At 39.6% G+C, this 23,372-nt stretch overlaps 1 protein-coding gene across 1 annotated transcript in view; it reads right to left on the reverse strand.

Moving 5' to 3' along the window:
- The window catches only part of MYH15 (myosin heavy chain 15), a 154,037-nt gene that overhangs the window by 103,686 nt on the left and 26,979 nt on the right, over positions 1 to 23,372 (reverse strand). Inside the window, exons 10-14 of the mRNA XM_052644929.1 lie at positions 18,395 to 18,498; positions 17,029 to 17,167; positions 6,228 to 6,346; positions 1,400 to 1,549; positions 642 to 812 (exon numbers count right to left, since the gene is read on the reverse strand). Of these exons, the coding sequence (XP_052500889.1) occupies positions 642 to 812; positions 1,400 to 1,549; positions 6,228 to 6,346; positions 17,029 to 17,167; positions 18,395 to 18,498 (683 nt within the window). The remainder of the gene's footprint in view (positions 1 to 641; positions 813 to 1,399; positions 1,550 to 6,227; positions 6,347 to 17,028; positions 17,168 to 18,394; positions 18,499 to 23,372) is intronic.

Raw genomic sequence — 23,372 nt, forward strand, 5'->3', positions numbered from 1 at the left:
AACCATATTGAATTCCCCTGGCAAATCTGGTTAATCTTTTCTAGAGCACATGGAAAGATTTCAGTGTATGGGAACATCACTGAATTTGGAAACCATACACTGCAGCTAATTTACTAATAAGCCATGAAGTATTGTCATAAATTACTTAAACTAACTGGTACTTGTCCAATTAAATGAACAAACTACATCCTGCAAGGTAGTGGCCTTGAGGATTTATGGCGGTTGTTTGTGTGCATGCTAATTTGCCAAATTTCGTTAAGCTGCTCTGGGTCTACTCATTCACCTTATGTTAATCAGCCAAGCCCTACAGTGGTCATATTTTCAGCTCTGTGTTTTTCCAGTCAAGAGCGTGACCATTTTTAATCTCAACAAGCTTCCTCACGCATTAACAGTGGAGGCCATGCATAAGCAGTAAATGTGTAGCGACAGTGTGAGTTAGAGATGATGGAGTAGGTAACTAATGTGGGAGTTTAGTTAGGATGCCACAGGGCTGCATAGAAAAACCACTAAGAGGATATGTGCAGAGCTCTTTACCCTATTTCCCATCCCCTTGACAGAGCCAGGGTCCTGACACGGATCAACACAGCAAGCAGGGCCAATTCTCCTTAAACAAAAATGGATGGGGGAGAAACATGCCTCACCTTCTCAACAAGATCCACACAGGCTTGCAAATCCAGGCCAGAGTCGATGGACACCCAGTCAATGCCTTCTCTCCTATATTCCTCTTGCTCCAAAACCAACGTATGCTGATTGAAGAACTGTTGTAACTTTTCATTGGTAAAATTAATGCAAAGTTGTTCAAGACTGTTATACTTCACGGTTGTGATCAGAAATAAAATTGAGAAAATAGTAATTATTGGAGGCGATGGATATGTTAATTAACTTAATTGTAGAGATTATTTCACAATGTATATGTGCACTGAATCAAGCTGTTCTGCTTAAATATATATTTTTAATTGTCAAACATACTTCAATAAAAAAAATAAAATAGAGGTTCACTTGGAAAATATAAAGAGAAAACCACAACCACTATCATATATTGGCAAATAAACCCAATAAGTAAAAATTGCTCAATTATATTCTTAACCTCCTTCATATATATCTGAAAATTAAGATTATGATAGGAAATTAACATTTAATGATATTACAATTCAAAATCATAAAAGATGTCTTAATTTACCTTTATTTAAGGTTGAATTAATTTCCTAGCACTATTAATCATAATGATTTTTATTGTTATTTGTTAATATTAATAACAGCTTTTTCCAACCAAAGTAGCTGTTTAAGTTTGCACAGAATGATTCTCATCATGCTCTGACTACATCTTCTGGCATTCAATTCACATAGTCTAATCCTCTTGTAAATATACATCAACTTCACTCTTACCAGATATACTTACATCAAGCATCTCAAAACCAGTGATGTCAAGAATGCCAATGAAGAATTGTCTTGCCAGCTTGGCCTCCAGGACCCTGTTGATACGTGCCACCAGCCACTTAAACATTCTCTCATAGATTGACTTAGATAAGGCACCAACAGCATAGGTCACCTGAAAATCACATCAAAAGTAGTCCTTTGCCTGACAACAGTGTTCATTTTGACCCTGGGCATTCTCTATCAGTAACCACCTTCTAGTAAAACCAGCATATATTTATCTGCTTTCTGTGGTTATAGCTTTATGCTGAAGATAAGGGGAAAGGAAGAAAGAAACAAGGACAAGAGTAAAGCGAGAAGGAAGGGAGAGAGGAGGAGAAGGGAGGAGAGTTACGGGAAAGAAGGTGAGCTGCCTGGTGCCTCCCCACCCAACACTCCTGTGAGAGATTCAAGTTCTTACCACTAAAGGACCAAACCTCCTGGGGTAGGGTGGCAACATGTTCTAAAACCTTGCTGTTTAGAGTGTGGTCCTAAGACCTGCAGCATCAGAATCACGTGAGAGCTTTTTAAAGATGCCGATGCCCAGCATCTCATCCCAGACCTATGAATCAGAATTTGCACTGTGGCACAATCCCCTCTGACTCCCACGCACCATAAAGTTTCAAAAATGCTGGTAGAGTAGGTTAGGAATATGGAATCTCTAGCTCTTTCCTGCTGCTGCTGCTAATAAATTGCATAACTTTTGGCAAGTGACCCAATCTCTCTACGGTGCAGTGTCTTCCCCTGAGTTATGCTCTTGAAGATTCTTTCCAGCCTCAGGTTCCACCTATTTTATTAGTTCCCAGGGCTGCCCTCAACTCTGCATAGGGAGAATGGCAATTTAGTGCATCGTTCTGACTCAGAGTCCTCTACTGTAAAACTGAGGCCACATTTCACCTCCCTGGAGGTGTGGGTCAAAGGCGCTCTCCTAACCTACTGGGGAGGGCTCCAACCTCTGCGTGTGATGCTGCTGCTTTGCGGATGTAGATCCTGCTGCCGTGTTGCGCAGGCGCCGCTGTCGCAGCAGCTTTCTGACAGACTCCAAGGAGGAGTGAATTTCAGCTGGACAGTCTCCAAGCCTGGCAGGGGAATGCGCTTCAACGACTTAACATTTAAAATAGGCCTATCACATCCATCCTTCGGCTGCCCAGGACAGTGCGCACAGCAGGAGCCAGTTGGTGTCTGGCGGTGATTTAGTTATGAGTCACCCACTCCCTGATCAGTTATCTTGAGTCATTTCCACAGTAATCCATAAGCCGGATGGCATCACAGTTTTTTATTATTGGCATCAAGAGCAGACATGCACAAGTGAAGCACTGAGAATGATTTTTATTCTTCAGCGCATCTAGGAAATCACTCTATGTCTACAGCAGTCACTTTGAAAGTTTAAAAAGAACGTGACTAACTTGCTTCCCCCCCCCCCCCCCCCCCCATTAATTCCCTAGATACTTGAGAAGTTTGAGTGAGAGAGAAACTGGCTGCAGCTGGGGAGTAGTGAAAAACAGGAAGAAAGCCTGAAATTGTAGCAGAGGTTAAACAGACTCATGACTGAGCTCTTTTAAAAATAACCTCAAAGACTTTGATTACTTGGGGGTCAATAATATAGGATAGAAAAAACAAAACTGAAAAGGAGTGGAGTCAAATAGCTGTATTTTTAACCACCTTGATCCCTGCCTTCCTCATTTGCAAAATAATATTAAAATGTGCTTGTCTCATGGTTGTTGGAAGAGATTTAAAGAGACAGAAGATGTAAATATACATAGCACAGTATTTGGCACTTGGAGTCAATCCAATAAATGCTAACTCCCCCTTTCCTATCCCTTCTCCACTTTTATCACTTCCTCATCCTTGATCCAGTATTGACTATCCATGTTGCTTTCAGCAGTTAATCGTTCTAAGCTGACTGTTTTTAATACAATGGAAGCATAAATAAGATCAACTTTGGAGACTTGCTGTTTGATTGAATGAACCGTGCATACAAAGCACACAGCACAGCATCCACAGTGAGCATTCAATGGCTACTGATTACTATTATTGTCTGATCATTATTAATCTTTTTAAAGTAAAATAACCTATTTCTGATAAGCATAGTTAGAACTCTCCTAGAATCTTAAAATACTAGACCTGAAGAGCCTTGGTTCCTGATAATCACGTATGCTGCGGCTGCTAAGTCATTTCAGTTGTGTCCAACTCTGTGCGACCCCACAGACGGCAGCCTACCAGGCTCCCCTGTCCCTGGGATTCTCCAGGCAAGAACATAAGTGGGTTACCATTTCCTTCTCCAATGCATGAAAGTGAAAAGTGAAAGTCACTCAGTCGTCTCCGAGTCTTGGCGACCCCATGGACTGCAGCCCACCAGGCTCCTCTGTCCGTGGGATTTTCCAGGCAAGAGTACTGGAGTGGGGTGCCATTGCCTTCTCTGGATAATCGTGTATAGTGGCTCCCAATTCAAGATGGCACACCCCCCACCCAAGGGAAGGGGGCACTTTGGAACAGGATGGGCATTTCCACATCATCAGTGACTGAGAGTGTTGCTGGCACTTAGCACCTGGGAACAGGAATGCAAAATCTCCTTCACTGTGTGGGACACTCTCATACTTGAAGAATTATCTCCTTTAGATGCCAATCATTGTTCCACTGAGACCCACAGAAGAATTTAACCTCTTCCTGCGGTGCTCAGAGAGATGGAATATCTGACCAAAGTCCCAGAGTTAGATAACATAAGAGCTAGAACTAAGTTTTGTATAAAGTGTTAACACTGCAAGAATTTTTGCCATCTTTTGCAATTGTCATCAACAGAGCATATACATCTCTATTCTTAGCAGTGACAATTGTCTCTATAAAGTCAGTAAAATTCCTAAGAAAAGAAAAGCCTTACAGTGTGCTTTCTTACTCTGTTTTCAGGAGATGGAGGAAAAGACAGTGCTCAAGCAAGAAGGTGGGTAGGGGAGGGGGGCATGGAGGATGAGGGTTTCTTTCTTTTAATGTTGAATAATAATATATTAGCTTGCTTCACTGATTCCATTATAGTAGAGGCTGGTGTGGTAACTCAGTCCCCGAGAACACAATATTAAAGAGACGAAGGTTTGATTTCAGTCCTCCTATGGGCTCATTAGTTTTACACTGAGCAAGTCCTTGTTCTATAATCATAGCATGTCAAGCATGCATGTGGTGGTGAATGTCTTAAAAGGCAAGAAGCTGCCAGACATCTCCAGCCTCACTATGAAGAAATAGCTCAACTACTTGTCCCACTGAGCATGGCTTAACGTCAGCCAATATTTCATTTATTTTAACATTTATGGAGCACCTGCTGCTTGCAGGGCACTGTGCTAGATGCTGGGGTACTAAGATGAATTAGACACAGTCCATGGCCTCAAGAGCTCAGGTCACCAGGGAGGACAAAAATGCAGGCAAATTGTTCCCATAGAGTTGATATTATGGTAGAGATAAGCTTATTTAGTTATAGAGTAAGCTGAACTAGGAAATTGATTTTGATTAGTTGTTGAAATGTTTTAAATGACAGTCACACCAAATGCCTGTCTACCAACATATCAAAAGAAAGAGAGTTTATTGTTGTCAAAATAACTGTCTTCTGTCACAAAGTTGCACGTTTGTCTATCTCATTTTCAGATTTAGGATGTCTACAGAGCAAGACAGTCTAGGTGTCACCTGAATACTAGCTGGGTATCCTTTGGAATGTTACTTATGTACCCTAACCCTCAGTTTCCTCAACTGGAAAAAACATGAGTATCCTTGCTTTACCTACCTCTGAGTTTTGTTGTAGGAATGGAAGGAGATAATATGAATGCTTTTTACATGTTATATGTGATCAAACCACTTTCTCTTTCCAGAAAGACTACACTTCTCAGCCCCATAGTAGCTAAGGAGAGAATTTGACTAGTTTTCACCGATAGAATCTTACTGAAAGTGATATCACTCCTAGCCCCAGGCAGTTAAAGTGTGTGTACTTCCTTCACAAATAATTTTTTCCCCTGTGCAGCAAACACTGGAGACCATGCATTTCAGATGGCCTGAGGACAAAATTGAAGAAGGTGGTCTAATCTGTATCGGGCTTGGTGTGAGTAAGACATAAATGCCTATTTTATTGTCACCAGGATTTTAGTGTGCATGTTACTGTAGCAGGGCTTGTCTCATACTAGCACATTCCAGACGTCAATTATTATTTTGAAATACACTATCATATTTAGATGCTCATACTAGTTGACTGTCCTGTGACTATTTACTGCACAGCCTCAGGATCAACACTTCTCAGAGCACTCATTATTCTATCATTAAAATATTCTCCTGGATACTGAACAAAACCTATATGACCTTCCATCTCTCACTTTAGTTCTCATTTTTCCCCCTCTTTGAACGCTAAAACTTCAGCATATGTGCTGAAACCCTTTCTTAATGAATGCATCTGATAGCCTAAAACGTCAATATTCCAAATAGGTGATAGATTTCAATTTACCAATTTTATTCATGTCAGAAACTATATTTTTAAGAGCCTCTTAGCTAGACCACAAAGATATTTATTATAAAATGTAAAGGACTTCCCTGAATCTGAAGAGACTTGTTGCTTAAGGGGAAACTGATAAAATGGTATCTTTCAGACTAGAAAGACTCTTAACACAAGAGCATTTACTGTGGTGTGCATCACAGATGAAAACAGAATACTCATCACAGTAATTCTCTTTCACTTTTTTATAGAAGGCCTTGTTACAGACATCAGAAGTTGAAAAATACACAAATAAAACCTGTGTACAATTAGTACAAGAGGATAGAATCATAATACTCTGGAAGTAACTTACCTGTTCTACATTTTGACTTCTAGTAACATATTCATTACCAACTTTGATTCTAGGATGGATCAAGCCCTTCACCAGCTCAGAGGAGTTAATGCCCATGAGGAAAGCAGCCTTGCCAGCATCTGGTCAGAAGAAAGGAAGGAAAAGAAGAAGAGAAGGAGGGAGGGAGAGAAGGAGAGAGAAAAAGTAAGAGAAAAGAGGGAGGAGGAGAGAAGAAGGAAAACATTGTCAAAATTCAATCTCCACATGAACCCAATAGACAGCCCAGAAGACGGAAAGATGGTGTGGTTAGAATGATGTAGCAAGGTAAATTGTAGTTCTGAAATAAATGCATGGACCCTAAATGATCCTAAAAGACTCTATGTCTTGTAAATGCAAATCAAAATCACAGTGAAATGCCACTACACACTCACTAGAATGGCTATAATCAAAAAGACATGAGTGTTTTGGTGAAGAAGTGGAAAAATTGAAAACTTCATACACTCCTAGAATGTAAAATGGTATAGCCACTGTAGGAAACTGTTTGGCAGCCACTCAGAAATTAAACATAGTTACTGCAGGATCCAACAATTCCACCCCGAGGTATACATCCAAGAGAAATAAAAACATATGTTCACACAAAATAGTTGTACACAAATGTTCCTAGCAGTATTACTCACAATGGTCAAAGAAAGGAAAAAACACAAATGTTCATCAGCTGATAAATGGATAAACAAAATGCAGGATATTAATTCCGCAGAACATTTTTTTAACTACAAAAAAGAATGAAGTATTGATGTATGCTGCAACATGATTGAGGGTTGAAAACATCATAGTAAGTGAAGAAGCCTGACACAAAGGCCATATATTATATGATTTTATTTATATGAACTGTCCAGAATAGGTAAATCTAGAGAGACAGAAAGTAGATTTGTAGTTGCCAGGGGCTAGGGGAAAAAGGAATGGAGAGTAACTACTTTTGTATACAAGATGTCTTTTGGGAGTAATGACATGTTAGTCAAACCACCTTCTGAATATGCTTAAACTCACTGAACTGTATATTTTTAAAGAATAATTTTATAATACGAGAATTATAGCCCAATTTAAAAAAAAATCCATTTCTTGATATTGCCCCTCTTCTGAAAAGAATTGTTCATCTGAAGAGGATGAAAATCATATTTTCATTATTTGCCTATTTTCCCCTTCTACGTATATATTTGTAGCTCCTTTCAATGGAACCAGAACTTGGACCATATATTCAGGTAATTCAAGACCTATCAACAGAAGCCAGGACACTTGCCCAGTATCTCTCACCTTTCCTCTCCTGTGAGTCTCTGCCCCACAGTGCCCTCTGCTGCCTAACAAGAAGACTTACAACCCGCACAATTATTCTTATATAGAATGGTATTTTCATTTTCTAAGGAAAGAAATGAAGAATGAGTGTTCTCAGAAGGAAAAGTAAATAAGCATGTATCACATCAGGTGTTTAAAAAATGACAATAACACGAAAGAATGCCACAGGCGAAAAGCTATAAACACATTTTAAACTGCGTGTTTTTTTTCAGTTATCAAACAAAAGGAATATTTTGCTCAGTTGAAACCTCTCTGCTGTCTCCCATTTTAAATGAATCCCGAGATATATATCTGATGTAGTCACTCCATAAAGTTAATGTCTTAGAATAGAAGGAAATGCAGTCTTTCCTTACTTCATTAAGAAGTACAAAATTTCCTGAGCAATGACCACAAATAGAAAATAAATTAAAAACAAAACACAATTAAATAGCTATATGTCATCTGTGTTAACAATATCCATTTCCTTTTTGTGGGGCCTTTAAAGTTTTCACAAAGACTAGAAAAGCTTGAAATGTTTGATTTATTTGTTAACTAAAGGAAAGAGCAACCCACTCCAGTATTCTTGTCTAGAGAATCCCATGGACAGAGGAGCCTGGTCAGCTACAGTCCATAGGGTCACACAGAGTCAGACACAACTGAAGTGACTTAGTATGCAAAGTCAATATATATTATACATTCTAGAAATGTATCTACAAATTCTACATCTACTCCTAATCAGTGATAATGGCCTACGAACTCCATTGCTATGAAATCTTTCAAAATGCAAAGACTGTTTGGGAAAATAAGTGGAAAAACCAAAAGTAGAGCAGACATTCTGATCCTATACTGAGTTATTCTTGTTAAGAGCACCATGTTTGGAGACAAAAGCCTGATTATTTCAAGTTGAAAAGCCAAGGGGTAGGAATCAAAGACTTTTTGAGCCAAAGGAGAATTTAAAGAGCATCTAACCCAAAATGAAAATATTTCAAAGGAAGGGAGAAATGCAATGTGCCTGATGAATCCGAGTGGAGCTGAACAGTAACCAATGATGTGAAAAATGAACAATTCCACAATATCCATCCAGGAAAAATAGACAGGACTTCAGCTCTCTATGCTTTGGAAGCATTCAGATGGACAATGTAGGTAATAATAGTCTCAATTTCACACAATCTTTTTCCACTGTTAATGACAGTTCTTTGAGTCTATTTTTATCCATGAACAAAGGAAACCCAAATTCTCTTAAGGTAGTATCCCACCTTAAGCTCTAACAGAAATAGCCTTCAACATTGCAGAATTATTTCTTTCCCACTCCAGAGACATTCAATGATCTGCAGACAGAGGAGTAGTGTGCCTTGGATTTATCCCAAAGGCGTACATTAAACATCACATTTATTCATCTTCTTTTTTTTAACAGAAAATAACAGTTGTCATGTTCCACTCCTCAAAATTACTTCCTTTGCATTAAAAGTTTATAGTGTTACAACCTAGATGAAAATAGTTTAAATTGGTGAAAAAACATCCTTCTAACATTCAGGAGATGCCATCATGAAGACAGCACTGCCTATAAACATATGTTGATTGTGTGTGACCTGATGTATTCCCAGAAGAAGCTTTATAAAAATCCCACCAAAATAAACATCATTTTCTAGGACCTGGTGGATAAAACCATGAATTTTAACCAGGTTGTATCATCTTACCTGGGAGAGGTTTAGCTAGAAGGGTTCTTGTCACTGGTATGGATCAGGATAGCCTGGAGAGTTCATAAAAGAACAAAGTACTTGCCCACTAGAGGAGGTTAGGGTTTATTTTTAGCATTTCACCAGGTGATTCTGATACACATGAGGGTATGAGGGTTGGAGAACAGTCCTCAACCTTGGCTGCACATTGGGGTCACCTGGCAAGTCGTAACCACAAACCTTGATGCCTGCATCCACCCTCAGAGATTGATTTCCTTTGGTCTGGGTAAGGCCTGAGCTTCAGGAATAGAAAAGCTCCCCCGGTGATTCTAATGTGCAGCCAAGTCTGAGAACTACTCTCTAGAGAATGGTATCCAGATTTGGTAAGTATAATTAGAAGATGGAGAGAATTCTGATGGCACCTGAAAACAGATAAATAAGTAGAGAAAAACAAAGGGACAATTCTATCCCAGTACAGTCTGATGTATAAATAACAAGATATAAAGACAGAAACAAAATTCAGTTTTGTCAGATTGCAATCTGGCTAATGTGAAAAAGGGTTTTGAAAATGACCTTCAATTCATCTTATATATAAGGTTATAATGTGGTTTCTGAGCTGTTCACCCTTTCTTAATTTATTGAACAGTTTCTGAGCACTTGCTATGTTCAAGGCCTGGTACCAAATGCTATGGTAAGAGGACAGATAAACAAGACAAAAATCCTTGACAGCAAGGAGTTTATAATTCACGACAGTAAATAAAACAGACAAAAATAGCAAGTCAATAAAACAACTGTTATAAAGAGACAAATTATGAGTATCATCAAAGTTTGAAAGAGAGAGAAAGATCTCTTTTGGACTGTATGAACAGGGAAGATTTCAAGAAAGAAACAACATTTGGTCTGAGCCTTGAAGGATGAGGAGGGTTTTGATGGGCAAATATGGGAGAACAAGCATTTCTGAGACAGAGAACAACATGACTTAAAGGCCCAGAGGCGGGCAGTGCAGTGATGGTCAAAGATGGCAGACTGGACCAAGAAGTTAGAAAGTGAGATAAACAGAAGAGCAGGTGACTTGTGGCCACAGGAGACATCTGATACTTCTGGAAGGTATTATTTAAATAATGGGGATATATTAAAGGGACATTTGGCAGAGAAATGGCAAATTAGAACAGCAAATTAATCAGTATGGCGAATTAATGGCAAACTAATCAGAAAGATTAATTTTGTGGAAGTGTGCAAAGCAGACCAGAGGGAGGCAATTACAGAAAGTGAACCTACTGTGGGACAGGGGAGTGCAAGGGGCTGAAAAGTCTAAACCAGTAACAAGAAAGAGCAAAAGCCTGAGAAACATGATGAAGATGTTTCTAGTCTGAGAAGCAGAGAGAAGGACAGTACTGTGAATATGAATAGAAGAGTCAACAGCGAGACATCACTTGAAGATGATACACTGCGTTTTCGCCATGCAGAGTTTAGGGTAGCAGGAGAACATGCAGTAGAAAGTTAGAAATGTGGGACTTGAACTCAAGAAAGAGGTAAAGCTAAGAATGTCCCCTTTGGTTTGGGGCCCTTCCTCTTTTCACTTTCTTCTCCATCTGTCCAACTCCTTCAACTATTTCGTAAATGATTAACCGGAAGAAAATTACCAAGGCTTAATATATTAAGAGCCCTTAGAAATCAATAAGAAAAAAATCTGTGCCTCAATTTTAAAAATGGGCTAATGATGGAAACAAAAATTTAAAAAAGAAACAATATAAATAGTTGATAACCTACACAAATGTTAGCTTTATTAATACATAAAAATAAAATAAAACCTGGCTAATTGACAAGTGGAAAACAACTGCTAATATTGATGAGTATAGTGAGAGTCACTCAACTAGAAAAAAAAAAAAAACACAAAGGATATGTCCTATGATATTAACTGACTGTTCCTGAGTAGGTAGGATTTATTTAACAAATAATTAATTACTACTATGGTAAATGCTACTATAATACAGAGCCAGACACTGTATTAATGCCTGGAAATACAGCAGCGCACACCAAATTAGACCCCTGCTCTTTTGGAGCTCGCATCTGATGAGGATTGGGGAGTAAGACAGCCAATAAAGAGCAGCTAATATGAGTAACACAAACAAAAATATTGAGAGTAAGGAGACAGAGAATGATAAGAAGGAGGTAAGGGTCGTCAGGGAAGAGCTTTCTGATAAGGTGACAGCCAAGATGGCGCCTTGACAAAGTGAGGGAGTGAGCCATGAGGATGCCTCGGAAGAGTTCCAGAGAGGAGGAGGAGCTGGTGAAACAGTCCTGCAACAGCACTGCTCAAACACTCCCAGAGGAGCCAAGAGATCAGTGGACTGAGTGAGAGGAGTGAGAGACTGGGGAAAGCGTAGGTGGGGGCTCTGCCCCTGATTCCACAGAGGTGGGTGCATCCACACCAAGCAGTTCTGTGGCACCAGATGGAAGTCCTATAGTTCAGCACAATTCTGACACCGACTACCTGAGACAGCATCAGAGTCCACAGGTTGAGTGCAGTCCTATTAATACAAGACTGCTTCCTCCACTTCAAAAGGCAAATGAAAGTCCAGGTTGTTGCTTAGGCTATTGACCAACCAGCTATAGTTTGGAGGTTCCAACGATACCCTACTTGAGTTCAGTTAATTTGCTAGATTTAATTTGCAAGGGATTAGATCTGATAGACAGAGTGCCTGAAGAACTATGGACAGAGGTTTGTGGCATTGTATAGGAGGCAGGGATCAAGACCATCCCCAAAAGAAGAAATGCAAAAAGGCAAAATGATTGTGTGAGGAGGCCTTAAGAACAGCTATGAGAAGAAGAGAAGCGAAAGCCAGAGAAAGAAAGAAAAGATATACCCATTTGAAAGCAGAGTTCCAAAGAATAGCAAGGACAGATAAGAAAGCCTTCCTCAGTGATCAGTGCAAAGAAATAAAGGAAGACAACAGAATGGGAAAGACTAGAGATCTCTTCAAGAAAATTAGAGATATCAGGGGAACATTTCATGCAAAGATGGGCACAATAAAGGACAGAAATGGTAGGGATCTAACAGAAGCAGAAGATATTAGGAAGAGGTGGCAAGAATATACAGAAGAACTATACAAAAAATATCTTCACAACCCACATAATCACGATGGTGTGATCACTCACCTAGAGCCAGACATCCTGGAATGGGAAGTCAAGTGGGCCTTAGAAAGCATCACTATGAACAAAACCAGTGGAGGTGATGGCATTCCAGTTGAGCTATTTCAAATCCTAAAAGATAATGCTGTGAAAGTGCTGCACTCAGTATGCCAGCAAATTTGGAAAACTCAGCAGTGGCCACAGGACTGGAAAAGGTCAGTCTTTATTCCAATCCCAAAAGAAGGCAATGCCAAAGAATGCTCAAACTACTGCGCAGTTGCACTCATCTCACACACTAGTAAAGTAATGCTCAAAATTCTCCAAGCCAGGCTTCAATAGTATGTGAACAGTGAAATTCCAGATGTTCAAGCTGGTTTTAGAAAAGGCAGAGGAACCAGAAATCAAATTGCCAACATCCGTTGGACCATCAAAGAAGCAAGAGAGTTCCAGAAAAACATCTACTTCTGCTTTATTGACTATGCCAAAGCCTTTGACTGTGTGGATCACAACAAACTGTGGAAAATTCTTCAAGAGATGGGAATACCAGACCACCTGACCTGCCTCCTGAGAAATCTGTATGCAGGTCAAGAAGCCATAGTTAGAACTGGACACGGAAAAACAGACTGGTTCCAAATAGGGAAAGGAGTACGTCAAGACTGTATATTGTCACCTTGCTTATTTAACATATGTAGCGTGCATTATGAGAAATGCTGGACTGGATGAAGCACAAGCTGGAGTCAAGATTGCTGGGAGAAATAACAACAACCTCAGATATGCAAATGACACCACCCTTCTGGCAGAAAGTAGAAGAACTAAAGAGCCTCTTGATGAAAGAGGAGAGTGAAAAAGTTTGCTTAAAACTCAACATTCAGAAAATTAAGATCATGGCATCACTTCATGGCAAATAGATGGGGAAACAGTGGAAACAGTGACAGAATTTCCAAAATCATTGCAGATGGTGACTACAGCCATGAAATTAAAAGAGGCTTACTCCTTGGAAGAAAAGTTATGACCAACCTAGAGAGCATATTAAAAAGCAGAGATATTACTTTGCCAACAAAGGTCCACCTGGTCAAGCTATGGTTTTTGCAGTAATCGTTTATGGTTGTGAGAGCTGGACTATAAAGAAAGCTGAGTGCCAAAGAATTGATACTTTTGAACTGTGGTGTTGGAGAAGACTCTTGAGAGTCCCCTGGACTGTAAGGAGATCCAACCAGTCCATCCTAAAGGAGATCAGTCCTAGGTGTTCATTGGAAGGACTGATGCTGAAGCTGAAACTCCAGTACTTTGGCCACCTGATGAGAACTGACTCATTTGAAAAGACCCTGATGCTGAGAAAGATGGAAGGCAGGAGGAGAAGGGGACAACAGAGGATGAGATTTTTGGATGGCATCACCGACTCAATGGACATGAGTTTGAGTAACCTCTGGAACTTGGTGATGGATAGGGAGGCCTGGCATGTTGCGGTCCATGGGGTTGCAAAGAATCGGACATGACTGAACTGAACTGAATTTGCTAGAGCCTCACAGAACTCAGAAAAACACTTTATATACTAAATCAATGATTTATTATAAAAGAATATAATTGAATAATAGCTAAATAGGAGAGATGCCTAGAGAAAGTTATGGGGAAAGGGTGCAGAGCCTCCACACCCTCTCCAAGGATGCCAATCTTGCCAAATTTCCCCAAGTTCAGCCACCCAAAAGCTCTCTGAACACTATGCTTTTAAGATTTCATGGAGGCTTCATTACATAGGCATTGACCACTGGTGATTGAACCTCATCTCTAGCCCCTCTCCTCTGTCCTGACAGAGATGGGACTGAAAGTTCCAACTCTCTAATCACATGGTTAGTTCTTGTCATGACCAGACCCCATCTCTAGGCACAGTCCAAAAGTCACCTTGTTAACATAAAATGCACCTTTATTGATCTCATAACTCAGAAAATTCCAAATTAAGAGCTCTGTGCCATAAACTAGGACAAAGACCAAAGATAAATTTCATATTATTGGTCACAATAGGGAGATAAGATTAGATTTGGAGAGATATCAGAGAAGACAAGGAGGCTATACTGAGGACTCGGAGCTTATTTGAGTAAGATGGGAGCCATTTGTGAGAGGAGGGGATATGGGTTGGCTTATACTGTGAAAAGGTCATTGCTGGCTGCTCTGTGTGCAGTAATGGGGTGAGGGTGGAGGCAGGGAGATCAGGAAGGAGGCTCTCTGGATTGTCTGGTAAGAAATGGAGGCTTAGGCTAGGTGGTGGGAGTGAACATGATAGCTGTGGATGGCTGCGAGTTTTACGTATGTTTAAAGGTAGAGACAATGAAAAAGAGAGGAGTTCAGGATGACTCTAAGCTACCCATGATTTGAGTCAGGGCAACTGCGAGAGTCCAGGTGACATTTAGTAAGAAGACTGAGAAATGAAGAGCTGGTAGCAGGGGCAGGAAGAGGTGGAGAATTCGGTTCTATACAAGTTGAGTTTGAGATAATCAGCTAAAAAATGAGCAGAGAAAAGTGTCAAGAGTTGAGACCAGCAATTCTGGAGCAGTTAGAAGTAAGGAAGATGAGGATACACCAGCAAAAAAGCTGAGAAGGAACCACCGGGGAGATTGGATGAGATGACTTGCTTCATTTGCTTATCTTTATTTTCTGCTTAATAATTATATCCTGCTTTTGTAATAAAAATAATTTTTAAAACTTTGTTTCAAAGATGGAAAAAGCAAAAAAACAACAACAATGACAAAAATAACAAAAAAAGGCAACAAGAGACCATGAACGTATATATTAATATGTTGGTACCATGTATATATTGCACTAACAATTGACACAACTGAGTGACTGAGCAACGAGAGCGACAGAGTACATTCTCTCACTGTATTCTCCTCTGAGCCCCAGTCTCCTCTTCTCTAAGGGGACTTTTTGCCCACCCTATCAACAAAAACCTTCAATTCCTATTATTCTTTATTCTTTTATTCTGCCTTTCATTCTGATTTCATGCATGTATTTGTCCATTTATGTGTATATTGTCTATCTCTCACACTAGACAGTCAAGACAGAGATGACATGTTGTTCACAGGTATATCTCTAGCATCAGGTATAATCCCTGCACAGACGGGCCTCAAAAACTATTTGTGAAACAATAGAAAAACAAACAACCCAATGCAAAAACAGGCAAAGGAATTGAATAGATAGTTCTCCAAAGAAGATATACAAATGTCTAGTAAGTCCATGAAAGATACTCAACATCACTAATCATTAGGGAAATGAAAATAAAAGCACCACTGAGATACCACCGTGTACCCATACAGATGGCTCTTATCAAATACAAAACAAAACAAAACAAAACAGAAAACAGCAAGCGTTGGTGAGGATGTAGAAAAATTGGAACATTTGTGCATCACTGGTGGGAATGTGAAATGGTGCTGCCACCACAGAAAAACAGTATGGTGGTTCCTCAAAAGATTAAACATAGAATTATCATTTAATCCAGCAATTCTACTTCTGGGTATACACAAAAAAGAATAAATGCACAGGCTCAAACAGATATGTGAACACTAATGTTAACAGCAGCATTACTCAGCAGTGAAAAGTAGAAGCAACTCACGTGTCTGCAAATGAACAGGTAAACAAAAAGTAGAATATACATGCGATGGAATATTATTTCGCCTTTAAAAAGGAATGAAATTCTGACACTTACTGCAACATGTTCTGAAAACATTACGCTAAGTGAAATAGATCAGACACAAAAGGACAAACATTGTATGATTTCATTTATATAAAGTATGCATAATAGTCAAATTCATAGAGGCAGAAAGTAAAATGATGTTTTCTAGGGGTTAGGGGCAGGGAGTAATAGGGAGTTATTGCTTTATACAGAGTTTCAGTTTGGGATGACAAAAAGTTCTGGTGATTAACAGCAAAGGTGGTTGCACAGCAATGTGAAAGTACTTAATGCCACTGATATGAACACGTAAAAATGGGTAAGATTTTATGTTGTGTATATTTTACCACAATTGAAAATACAAAATTTAAAAAAATATTTGTTGAAAGATTTGAGTGAATATTCTTTTTTGTTTTTGTTTCAGATGCCAGGAATTTTATTAAATGAAGTCATTATGACTATTATTCCTCCTTTTCATAATTGTAATTTTCTATTTTAATGATCATTCTAGACAGATCACTCATTATAGATCTTTTTGGTAAATAGGCATGACTATAAATTTTTATAATGTGAATAAAAAGCAAAGGGAAAAGAAGCCATTTTGTTTTCAACTTAGTGAACACTCCAGCTTTAGAATTCTAAAAATCTTTGTTCACACCTTCATTATGTCACTTCATACATCTCATAGTGATTGGTTCCTTTTTCTGTTTTTCTCCAGAGTCTATATGCTGAAGGCACACTGAATCTTAGTCAATCCTGTTATCACCCAAGTTTAGCAAATTTACTGGCATCATCAATAATTAATTAAGGAATGTGTCTTATTCTGAGATACAAGGACTCTACAAAGAAATGATGTCTGAAAAATATAATATTTGGGGGGGCATCAATTGAGGGAGATCACTGATTAATTTCAACATTTCCTAAAAACTAATAGGTGAGGCTAACTGCAAGGAAAGGGAGTAGGTCTACCTAGGGTCAGGGATTTGAAGCGCCTGTATGCCCTGTTTACAGAAGTAATCCTTACTTTCTGTGCCATCTGCTTCCACTTGGTCTTCTCTGGGTTTCTGCTTAAATTTCATGTTTCCAAAGTGCAGGATGGCTCCAGTGAGTTTATAAGATCCATACTTCTCATCAGAAAGAAAGCCTAAGATGTCCATGGCTTGCTGTAAAAAGAGAAGCAGATGGCCAAGTATTCATTTGCTTAATAGCTGTAGTAAGCACCTCACCTCCGCTGTGTATCGCACCTCCCTCCACTTGCGGGCCATGGGCTGCCTGCCGGAGGGAAGGAGATGGATTACCACAGCCCTGAAGTGTGACAGTTCTGTTCAAACTAATGCAAATTGGTTTGAAAGTGCCCTGTTGGCTCTTGGTCACCTGTAGCCTGCTCATCCCTTTAAAAGAGAATTAGGAAGGCATATGACTTGACTTGTTTAACTCAGTAGTTTTAGAACTCTCCTCAGATGCCTTCTCCTCTCCTGTTCCTCTCTTCTCCCTTCCAATAATCTATCATTAACTGGCTATATGAGCTCAATTATTTTGCCTTCATGGTTATGGGATAAAGTAGCACCATATCTGATGGGTTGCTTATTTCTGGGATCCCATATGTTCTCCCATATTTATTCCAGATTCATTTTAACAACTGGCAAAAGGAAGTATTTAAGAAAAGAAGAACTATGTCACCAAAGAACAGCATCCTAAGAAGCCCCTGCACATGGTAAGAAGTGTGATCTCACACACTCCAGGAGGGTGGAAATTGGTAATCCTTCTAGTAGTTAATTTAGAATATGTATCGAGAGGCTATAAAAATTTCATAATCCTACCTTTTAGAAATCTAGCATAAGATGAATCTGATATACAGGAATGTACTCACCTACAAAGGTATTCACCATAGTAGAAAAAAAACCCTCAACCTTGAGTCTAACAATAGGAGAATGGTTAAATAAACTACAGAACAAATGTCTGATAAAATATTAAGTATCCATTAAATGTTTATGAAGAGTATGTAATAACACTGAAAATGCTAAACGTTAATCAAAAAGCAAACAATATATCAAATAGCATTTGTAGAATGATTGTGATCCTTGATTTTAAAAAACACCAAAACAACTACATAACAGCAATCCCAAAGAGAAAGAAAAATAAAAGAATGAAAACAGTGGTTATCATTGCATTGAAGCATCTGCCTACTTTTTTATATGTATCAAAGTTACTATACTGACGAAATAAATAAGCATAAAACTCTGGACAGAAGCAGTCCTATAGGGGCACCTTCCACTCTCCACCCCTAGGTCACTTCTCCAGGACCCTTCAGAAGAGAGGAGATCTAAGATGCTTTCTTCCATGTCTCATTGTCATTACCAGACTTTGCTCTGATAACTAACAAGCCTTACATCCGTGGCCAGCAGTTCTTCAGCATCATCCAAGCTCTCCACAGCAACTGTTCCATGAGAGCAAAAGTGAAAGTCAGAGGGATTTTCAGACACCAGGCACATATCTGCAGTGGGAAAACCATCAGTTAAACAGCTTACAGAAATCCACAAGAGTTCAGAAAATAATTGACCAATATTCACAGTTTACTCTTACGGCTTACAGCATACTTGTAAACAAGCCAAAATAAAATCCATATTCTACACCCAAACCTCTGCAATCAATTTCTGCCCTCTATTAACTTGTCAGTCATGCATCCCAAGAGAAGATCAGACAGGCCAAATCGGAAAGCAGATTCAATTGCAGCCACTTGAATTGGTGTGAAAAAGAAAACAGATAATGCATGTTGGCAAAACTTGAAAACAGGAATTTGGCCTAGATATGTGGTTGAGGGCCAGAGAACAACAACAACAACAACAACAAAACATGGTTTGTAAAATTTTAAGTATAACAGGCCTGAGCTTCAAAAGCTAGGCAGCAGGCAGAAACTTGGGTCAAAACCCAGGGAACATTAGCAGTATAACCCTGTCACATCATGTCCTCCCTATTAGGAGGCTGAGTCTGTCTTTCAAGGGATCCATAAATCAGCTAGTGTGTTCACTGCTGCACCTCTGATATGTCTAAGACTCCTGACATGATTCACCTAGTCAGGAAGCATAATGCAGGCTGAAGCCAAGGCAGGCCATCAGCAGCATGTCTGCAGTCAACTTGGCCAAATCACATTAACCTCTTAAAGCCTGACACTCGCTCCCAGTGAAGTTTTATAGAGCCCATCTGAGTTTTCTGTTTAGCACTCAATGAAGTGAAGTTCTATTATCCTGAAGTTAGAAACAAAGAAATTGGACTATGTGAATGTTCCAAATGCTCTATTTGGAAACAGTCCAAGCGTCCATCATTAATTATTCCTCAGCAAACAAAAGCATGCACTATGAACATGTGCTACAGCATGGAAGCATCTCAAAATAATTTGCTGAGTGAAATAAGCCAGACAAAAGAGTATCCACTGCAAGATTCCATCTTATAAAATTCTAGAAACATTAACTAATTTGTCGTGACAAAGCACATTAGTGGTTGCCTAGGTACTGGGTTGGGAGAGGAGGGCTTGAAGGAGTCAGAAGGCGCAGGAGGGAGGGATTTCAAGAGATCAGAAAACTTCTGAATGGATATATGCATTATCTCAATTGTGATGATGGTTTCACCTTATAGATACACACATCAATGTTCACACTTAGGTCAATAATACTTCAATAAAGCTATTTGATAAAAGTAATTGGGCTAACCCAAAAGAAATCAGGCTGAATTCAAGTATAATATATATTTCAAATAGAAATATAATTCATAATAATTTTTAAAGTATTTATTTCAATGGAGATTTAAATGTCCTTTACATGTTAATACTTCTCAGGAATCTCCTATATTATTCCTCATGCCTTACTTTATATCAATATCTATTAGAGATCCAGTAATATGCCAGGAATTATTGCAAGTTTTATGCATACATCAGTGAAAAAAAAGTCATTCCTGCCCTCACAAAGCTTATATTCCAACAGAAGACAGAATTAAAAGTAAATTAGTAAAAATATGACATGTAAAACAGTAGTAAGTGCTAAGGAGAAAAATAAAAGGGAAAAGGAAGAAAAAGTCTTGGATATGCAGAGTTTCCATTTTTAACCCAGTGATCAGAGAAGGCCTCCATAAGGTGACATTTGCGTAAAGAGAGTTACAGGAGAGAGTCATAAGTACAGGAAGAAATTTCTAAGAAGAAAAAAAGCAAATGAAAAGGCCTTGAGGTGGGGTGCTTGCCTGGAATTTTGAGTGGCTAAGGTTGGTAAAAGAGAGTAGGCCATGAGGTCCAAGAAGCATCCAGAGGCCAGATTATAGTGCCTCACAGGCCATGGCGAGGATATGGGCATTTCTGCTCTGTGTGAGATAGGGTCACAAGAGGTTTTTGAACAGAAGAGTGACATCACTCTTCTGATTTTTTTTTTTTTAATTTACTGTGGCTGTGGTTAAAGATAGAGGGAGAGGGTGGAATCAGGGATAACAAGAAAGTTAATGGTATTTGACTTGGGAGTAATAGCAGACATGGTAAGAAGTAGCCAGGGCTTGGATTTTGAATGCAGTAGAGTCAACAGGATTTGCTGATGAAACAAATGAGAATAATGTGGGAGAAAATTCTGATCAAGCATAACTCCAAGGGTTTGTGCCCAGGCAAGCAGAAGGATGGAGATGCCTTCAGATGAGCCACTAAACACTGTGGTGGGAATAAGTCTGGTGGGGTGGAGTTTAGGAACAAGGTTGTAGGCATGTGAAGTTTGAGACGCCTATTAAACATCCAAGTGGAGACATAAAAAAGTCTGTTATCTGTGAGTCTGGAATGCTAAAGAAAAGTCTAGACTTAGGATCAAACTTTGCAAGTCATCAGATAGAAATGATCCTTAAAGCTGTCAGTCTAGATGATCTGTCACCACAAGACAAAGCCAAGGACTGAGCCCCAGGGCCCTCTAAGTTCACGTGCTGGATGAAAGAGAGCAACCTGCTACACAATGCCCAGAGGTTTAGGGGAGAGGCCAAGGGGGAAGATTTTCAGGAAGAGGGAGTCATCAGGGGTATCAAATACTGTCCTGACTATACACTATCAAGACTCTCTCTGTATTTTATGCAAGATTCATTCATGATTTTACTGATGACCCTCAAATCTATATTTTCTGAGCTCCAGACCTAGATCTCCAACTTCTTGTTAGACATTTCAAGGTGAATGGCCACAAGTAGCTCAAACCCAGCATTACCACAATTGAATCAATGATGTTTACTGTGTCTGCCCTGAAGCTATTATTCTGTGGTTTCTTATGCAAGTGAATATCACCAACACACCAGGCCAGACACCTGGGTGCCACAATGCCTTGTCCCTTCACTCAGCTCAAATGCAGACATCATCTCCATGTCTTTCAAATCAAAGCATTTATTTAACCTATTTTCTCTACTGTAGGCATATGCTATGGGAGGAGGAAAGGATACAAAACTGAAATAGTCCTTTCCGTCAAGGAGGCTGGAGGAATCATATACCTAAACCATACAAAAACGGGGAACACGGGTATACCTGTGGCAGATTCATGTTGATGTATGGCAAAACCAATACAATATTGTAAAGTAATTAACCTCCAATTAAAATTAAAAAAAAAAAGAAAATGCTGTACTTTAGGGTGGAGGCATGTTTTAGTTGGCTGACATTAAAAAAAAAATCTATTTTCCAAGATTGGTCTGCCAAGATTACCTTTTAGATCATTCTAAATCCACCTTTTACAGAATTTTTAGTTTACTCGTGTTTATTATATCATTTTTTATCATTTCATCCTAGTCATGATGATCAAATGTGCTATATCTGACATTATTTTCTCCATGTTAAATATAAGGAAAATAAAAGGCTAGAAAGGCATCCTAATTGCCCAGAGGCAAATTAATGATAAACTGAATTTAGAACATAGTCTCTAATGCTTCTGCTAGACTATGCCACCCACTGCTCCAACCTGTGTGAGTGACTATGACAGGACTCCATTTCCTCCTTTGTCATAGACAGAAGGAGGGTCTTTCTTCTGTGCAAGCTCAACACTGGACAAGCACAGAGGGAGATGGAGCAGAGAGCAAGAACACTGTGTGCCTGAGGACTGGAAGACCAGGTGGAGGAAAGAGCCAAGATTCAGGAGGGGGCTGGTAATAAGCCAGAATGTTGGGCCCAAGTGCTACGTGTGAATTCTCCCTCAATCTCCCCTCTTCCAGAAGCATCATTTCTAGAAGTCATTTAGCACACCCAATGGACTTTTCTTCTATCTCCTTACAACCAGAAATATGGCTGCTGCACTGGAGTAACCATTCCCTGGGGCAGCTGCCCTTGGCAGGAGGTGGCCGCTCTAGAGAAGCAAGAGTGTTTGAGGAAGCCAAAAAGGCCTTTAGCTCAAACATCTTCCCCACTGGGCCTTATCAAAACTTCTTTTCAAGGAGCAATAAATTTTAATTGGGTTGAGGATTGAGGTTTTCTCAGAAGAGTATCATGTAAACAGGGATTCTTTTATTTAATTAATTTCATTTCTACCATGAGAAATGGCCTTGAGAGAATGAAAAAAAGTATATGCATTTCATGAGATACTGAGTCAGAGAGACTGTCTAGGCCAGAAAGGTCCCATATAGAAGATTGTTAACAAGGCTGTGGGCATGTGGAGGATAGGGATGGGAGGGAGGTGAGGTGGGGGAGCAGAGAGAGAATGGATGAGAGGATGCTAACGGTAAAAGTTAATTGCTTTACACTTTCAAAAAGTATAGGTGTCAACAGTTCATTTCTAGAGCCCAGTGTCCAGTTGGAGATGCCTAGAACCCGTTAAGAGTGAGTGTTTTATCATTCAAGGCATTGTTTCACATGTCATCCTAACATTGCACTTTACTTTCAGAATGGCTGAATGTTCTCCAAGATTGTGTTTACTATGAAAAACAGTGAAACTGACAGTGGGCCGAAAGAAGTTTATCATCTTAGGAACCGAGTTCTGTGGCTAGGCCTCTATGCCCCATCACCCATCATTAGCAGTTCCTCAGTGCTGCTATGTGCAGCTGAAGAGGTCGTGCACTGCCCAGCTCCAGAGAGAGTCATTCACATAGGTTACGATTTGAATAACATTCTCTGGAGTTGGAAAGCATTCAGATACCTTGCATCCCCTAATAACCAATGCGGGGAAAGGGAGTAAAGATATGAGGCTAGTTCAAGAGAGATCTAATGGATAAAGAGGGTAAACTGAATAAGCTCCAAAACAGGCCCAGATGCTGACCATTCCCTTCTCCAGGGGCACTCGGGGTCCCAGTAGACAGATCAAGGGCAGCTCTTGGCTGCCACCGCTGTGTAGTACTGTCTCACACTTTATGGAGTTCTCAGGGCATGAGGCAAAGTGTCAAGGA

The sequence above is a fragment of the Budorcas taxicolor genome, chromosome 1, assembly GCF_023091745.1.
Source record: "Budorcas taxicolor isolate Tak-1 chromosome 1, Takin1.1, whole genome shotgun sequence".
Taxonomy (NCBI): Eukaryota; Metazoa; Chordata; class Mammalia; order Artiodactyla; family Bovidae; genus Budorcas; species Budorcas taxicolor.